The sequence below is a fragment of the Manis pentadactyla genome, chromosome 15, assembly GCF_030020395.1.
Source record: "Manis pentadactyla isolate mManPen7 chromosome 15, mManPen7.hap1, whole genome shotgun sequence".
NCBI classification, from domain to species: Eukaryota; Metazoa; Chordata; class Mammalia; order Pholidota; family Manidae; genus Manis; species Manis pentadactyla.
Genome location: NC_080033.1, coordinates 46,851,673 through 46,857,672, shown reverse-complemented (window position 1 = coordinate 46,857,672; position 6,000 = coordinate 46,851,673). Strand labels below are relative to the sequence as shown.

General features: G+C 50.3%; 1 protein-coding gene across 1 annotated transcript in view; it reads left to right on the top strand.

Moving 5' to 3' along the window:
• The first annotated feature begins 1,133 nt into the window (after positions 1 to 1,133).
• Positions 1,134 to 6,000, top strand: part of CNGB1 (cyclic nucleotide gated channel subunit beta 1) — a 68,876-nt gene continuing 64,009 nt past the window's right edge. The window contains exons 1-6 of the mRNA XM_057492889.1: positions 1,134 to 1,292; positions 3,777 to 3,825; positions 4,079 to 4,151; positions 4,906 to 5,026; positions 5,122 to 5,164; positions 5,359 to 5,395. Of these exons, the coding sequence (XP_057348872.1) occupies positions 1,134 to 1,292; positions 3,777 to 3,825; positions 4,079 to 4,151; positions 4,906 to 5,026; positions 5,122 to 5,164; positions 5,359 to 5,395 (482 nt within the window). The remainder of the gene's footprint in view (positions 1,293 to 3,776; positions 3,826 to 4,078; positions 4,152 to 4,905; positions 5,027 to 5,121; positions 5,165 to 5,358; positions 5,396 to 6,000) is intronic.

The window sequence follows — 6,000 nt, the reverse complement described above, 5'->3', positions numbered from 1 at the left end:
TCCTAAATATGTAACCTTGGGTTCTACCAACCTTTGCAACTACTGGGTCTATACCACACCCAGCAAGGAAATGGAAGGCCAGAGAGATCATTTCTGGCCCAAGTTCACCTTTTTGACTCGCCACTCAGAGCTGTGTCCCTGCCCCGGCCTCATAGGAGAAGCTGGGTTGCTGAGACTGGAGTGGGGACAGAGGTCAGAGCTGTGAGCAGAAGCATGGGCAGTAAGACCAGGAGCTGCAGGAGCTGGGCTCTGGGGCAGGCATCCTCGGCCTTGTGCCTACTCTTTTCAGCCTGGGGCCAGGCAGGATCCCTGACAGGGGAGCAGCAGAGAAGCCATCCCCCGTGGCTGGGGTAGGGGTGGGGCATTGCCTCAGAAGGGCCCCTCCAGGACTGGGAGCTTGCACATTTTGTCTTAAAAAATTTTTAAGCATGAAAATAGGATAATTTTTATCTTACATTAAATAAAAATGATTTCCCATTCCTATGCTACTCATAAAATATATTTTTTAATTTATAATTATGTTGAACATGATAGGCTACAATTAGTGTTTTTGCCTCTCCCCAAATAATAGTCACAGTCAACATTTATTAAACTCTCAGTGTGTGCCAGTAGCTCTTCTTATAAGTTAATTTTATCCTGATAATTATCTCTACAAGAGAGTGCTATTAACATCCCTATTTTACAGACAAGCAAACTGAGGCATGGAGAGTTCACCTGATTTGCTCAAGACTGAAGTCCAGAGCGTGTGTATCTTTCCATGTTAGTTCAAATAGATCTACACCTTTTTTTAAATGGCTCCATAGTATTCCATTATTGGATGTACTGTGATTTATTTACTATGTGCCCCTCTTACAGATAAACATTTATGTACTTTGCAGTTTCCTACTGATGCATATTTGGGTGTTTTCTTTTTTATCTTTGGCCATAACACTGTTGTAATGAACCTCTTTATACACGTTTGGGGCTTGAGTATTTCTATAAGGTGAATACCTAGAGATGTAATTGCAAAAATATTTTTAAAGATAATGAGAGAAAAGGGAAATGTGTAACCTGCAGAAGCGGCCCTCAAATGGTGGGAGAAACTGTGAGCACTCTGGCGAGGCCTAAAGCCTCTGTCCCCTACAGGTGTCAGGATGTTGGGCTGGGTCCAGAAAGTGCTGCCTCAACCCCCAGGGACACCTCAGAAGACCAAGCAGGAGGAGGAGGAGGGGGCAGAACCCGAGCCAGAGTTGGAACCGGAGCAGGAGCCTGAAGCAGCCCCTGAAGAGGCTGAGCCCAGGGATGAGGCCCTGGTAAGAAGCGGAGGGCGAGGAAGGGCACGCTCGCCTTGCTGCTCAGGGAAGCCCCAGCTTGCGTCAGCACCTTCCACAACAGAGAAAGTTGGAGCCTGAAGGAAATGTGGAGGTCGCCTGGTCTGGCACCCTCGTTGTACAAAGTGAGGAAACTGAGCCTGGAGAGTGGAGAGCGCTTGTTGAAGGCTTTTTCTGTAAAAGGCCAGATAGTAAATATTTTAGGCTTTATGGGCCATGCCATCTCTGTTAATTATTCAGCTCTGTCCTTGTAATATGAAAGCAGCTAAGGGCAATATTTAAATGAATGAACATGGTTGTGTTTCCATAAAATTTTATTTACAAAAACAAGCAGGATGCCAGATTTGACCCATGAGCCATTGTTTGCCAACCTCTAGAGTCTAGAACAGAGGTACTCAAAGTAGCCAGTTCCCCTCACCCTCTACAACTACCTGTTAGCAGTCCATGTGAGATTAGCAGCTGGCCAGAATTTAAATTAAAATTTACTATGTCACCAGGCTGACTGCTTACTTCAGGTGGCATTTGTTTTGTAGAAAGACTTTCTCCATGAAGCAAACAGTGTGTTGGTGTACATTCTGGTGTGAACCGCTTATTCATTGTACACCAGTAACAGTTAGCAGACTGACACTGATTCGTGGATCATACTCGGAGCAGCATTGCTCTACAATTTTCCTTCAAGCACTTCAAAATTTTCCAGTTCTGCAGCCCATCTGTTCAGGAGCCTGATGACAGCTAATTCAGAGGCTCAATTAGATAGATTCAAGTAAGCTTCTAATTAATGCCAGGCCTGGGCACAATGCTGGGAGCACAGTGATGAATATGGCATTGCCCCTGGGGATCTGCAGACAAGTAGCCAGTCAGGGCATTCATTCTATCAGGAGACGGGGATGTTGAGGAAATGTGGTGAGCTCCAACACCGGCCTCACTCTGCCCTTCTGGGAGGGCCAAATAGGCGTATCAGACTGAGAACTCCGGTTGCTCAGAGGAGGGAGAGAATCATCGTAACTTTGACACTTGGGAGCTGGTGGGGAGTGTTTCCTAGACACATTGGGCTGGGCCAGATTGTAACTGTGGAGGAGATGAAGAGGTGGGGCATTCCTGAGAGAGGAAAGACTGTCAGTGGGTATAGAACTACCCAGATATAGGGTCTATGTGCATGTGTCTGCATGTGAACACATGTGTATGTACATATGTGTGAGCCTCATGTCCCTAGTGGTATGCTTGGCCTACACGTGTACCAGCAAATTACAGTGTGCAAACAAGGTATACTCACACATATGTGCATGTATGCACACACATGTTCACATATACATTCATTCATGTGTTTGTAGTTCCGTGTGTGTGGAGCATACTAGTGTGTCTAAGTGTGTGTGCATGCACATGTTTCTGAGTCTGTGAGTATATCCATGCTTTGTGCATGTATGCACATGTTTGAGAATCTGTGCATGTAGGTGTGTATGGTGTGAATGGACATGTTTGTACATATACATATTTTATATCTCTGAGTGTATGTTCATGTATGCGTGTTCAGAAGCAGAGCTTTGGGTGTGCAGGTGTACATGCATATGTGTGTGCATATGCACATGTTTGTATGTCTGTACAGTATATTAATCTGTGTATGTATTTGATTGCATTGGTATACATATGAAATGATGTGTTCATGAGTATGTGTTTGTGTGAGTGTGAGTAAGCATGTATGTATGCCTATGCTTACATGACTGAGCATGTGTATGTGCATGTGTGGGTGCAAATATCTGTGTGTATATATGCAAATGTATATGCACATATGCTTTGTGTCTTGTATGTACAGTGCATGTGTGGGCAGGTACACTTATTTTTGTGTCTGTGTATGTATGCATGTGTATATACACGTCTTTGTATCACTGCACATATACACATGTGCTCACATATGCATGTGTCTGCTCATATATGTAAATGCATGAGAGAGTGGTAGACACATGTTGGTGTGTGTGAACACACATGCACATTTGTATATACACACATGTGCATACAATAGCAGGAGGTGTAGCTGCAGAAGCTGAATGCCACCTGCTTCTGGAGGAGAATGGAAAGTTTGGCCCAGAAGGAGAGGGAGCACTGGGGGCTGGGTGTTTGGTGGGCTCCTCTCACCTCTCTCCTCCTCTCAGCTTGCCCCAAAGCTTCATAACTCTCTCTAACATTCCTCCCTCTTCTCAGGCAGCTTCCTGGGGGGGTGCAATAGGCCTGGGGGCCACCTTTGGGGTGTGAGGGCCCTGCCCTGGTTGAGGGACCCAGGGTCTGGGAGGAAGAGAATGTCACAGGTGGAGGTGAGGCTCCTGACTTACAGAGAAGACTGTGAGAAGGGAGTCATTTGGTCCTGTGAGGTGTGGGGGTTCCCTCGTGGGTGGGCCAGGGACTGCTCCTGCCTGAACCAGGCTGTCTGACTGAGGCTTACGTGGTCCTGTTTGAATCCTCCTGCCACCTGAGGAGCCACTCGAGAGAGAAGAAGAGGCTGCAGCTGACACCGGCCCTCAGGGTGAGCCGCGCAGCAGGGAGGGGCTGGTTCTCCCTCAGAGCTTTGCAGTGAAGATGGCAGGCCCATTTCACAGATGAGGAAACTGAGGCTCAGAGAAGCTGAGGGTGGGAGCCTGGGGACTTTTCAGCTGAGCTGAGCCTTCTGACCCCCGGGGGGTTCTCCCCTCTTCCTTGCCTCTGACTTGGCCTGCCCAGCAGGGTAGAAATGGGTCCCTCTGAGGCTCTAGCTCTAAATATGAGGGACTCTTTTTCAGAAACCCAGGAGGCTGCCCCTACTCTGCCCACAAATCACCAGGCCCAGGTCGCTGTGGTTCCTCAAGTGAACAGGTACTACACCACCTCCCCTCTTGTCAGAGCCAGTCCCTCACCCCCAAGCTGGGAACCCCTGAGCGTCACAGACCAGCACCGCTCCCAGGCCCTCAGTCACTCAGCAAAAGGCCTGAACATCCTGGAAACTGGCTGAAGGGAGCCTCAGGCAGAAGTGGAGGTCTCTTGGGCCAAATGCGCAATGTGACTGAGAGAAATGGAGGGTGGGGCCAGTGTCCTCAGTGTCTGGGAGAAATGTAGATCCAGTGTGGCCAGAACTTCTGTTTTCCCTACAAAGCCGGAAATCCAGACTTTTCCATGAAATCTCCCAGTTGGCTCAAACAGTTTAGACCATTGTTGCTTATCTGAGGGGCTAGCCTCAGACAGTGAGTCTGTGACTGTCACATTTGGGCCAACCCGTCTCAACCACAAGGATGCACCCAACGGGGACCCTCAGGGAGCACAGGATGTGGGCCAAGTGCAGGACGAGGACCCCAGGAGACAGGCTCAAGTGGGAGCAGCTTGATAGAGCTGCTCTGCTCTGTGCTGAGCAGCTGACAGGGTGGCCTCAGGATGGCACTGGCCTGCCTGGCTTCATGAAGGGTTGGTATCCCCCATTTTTCACAAAGAAAGACTTAAGGGAGGTGATATGTCTGAAGTCTTATGGGGGGAGATAGAGCTACTCAAACCAATTTCTTTTGGACACTGTGGACTGTCACTCAGACCAGGGAGGCGCTGGGGACATTGAGGGTGGGCTGGTAATTCTGTATTTCAGCAGCCCCAGAGGCTGGGTGCTGACCTGGCTCAGGAAGCGTGTGGAGAATGTTATCCCGCAGCCTGTCTATGGTGGCGGGCAAGCCCCAAGCACTGCTGCTGGCTTGGAGGGCCTTGCTCAGGTACTGCTGGGGCAGGGAGCAGGGTGGGACGGTGGGGAAGGGGCAGGCTGGGCTGATGCACCTGGTTGTCCACTCACACCTGTCTGTCTTGGCAGGCAGAGGCGCAGGTCCTTGGGCACCGTGGCACTGGGGGCTCAGGTAAGGCCAGGAGTCAGGATGGCTTTTCAGTGGTGGGATTCAGGGGAGGTTGGAATGGGCGCTGCCCCCTGGAGAGGCCACAGGCCAGAGCTTCTCATCTGACTGGCCCCAAGTTGCAAACTGGGTTCGAGTCAGGCTGAGCAGCGGGCTCTGAGAAGGCTTCATACTGCTGACCACCTTCCTTTCCTCTGCAGATGGACCCAACGAGGCCACCGGGGCTCAGGACACAGGGTGAGTGACTGTCCCTGAGCACCAGTTTGGGAGCCCTTGAGTTCATCTGTAGTGTGTATGACGGGGGAGCAGTGTGCCCAGAGCCAAAGGTCTCAGGCTCAGGAACCAGGTCCACCACCTCAGTGTGTGACCCTGGCCTGGCCTCTCATCCATGTATTGGGGCAATGGGCCCTATGCTGCCCGTGGTTTGCTGTGCTTGTTCCTGGGAGAGCCCCAGATGGTCAGGGTGAGGAAGCGTGTGGCTGAGCTGCTCACAGGCAGGTGGGTGCTGTGTGGAGACCAGAGGCAGGGCCCAGGCCACTGTGGGGGGCACAGGGGTGCCCAGATTGGCCTCAGCTGCAGACTTCTCAGAGCTGCCCAAGGTTTGGGGCTGCCTTGTCATCTCCTTGTTGGCAGGCTGGATGAAGACTGTGGCAAGTGTCCTCCTCCAGGAAGGGACCCTGCTCAGCTCCAGCATCTTCTGCCTAGAAGTGTGGGCCCAGTGAGGCCAGCTATACCAGTTTTTCAAGAGAAGCTAGAAATTTGGGTTTTTATATAAAATCCTTAATTTTTAGACATTACCAACTAATTGAAGTTTCCAGAGTACTGTGGGCCCCCCAAAAGAA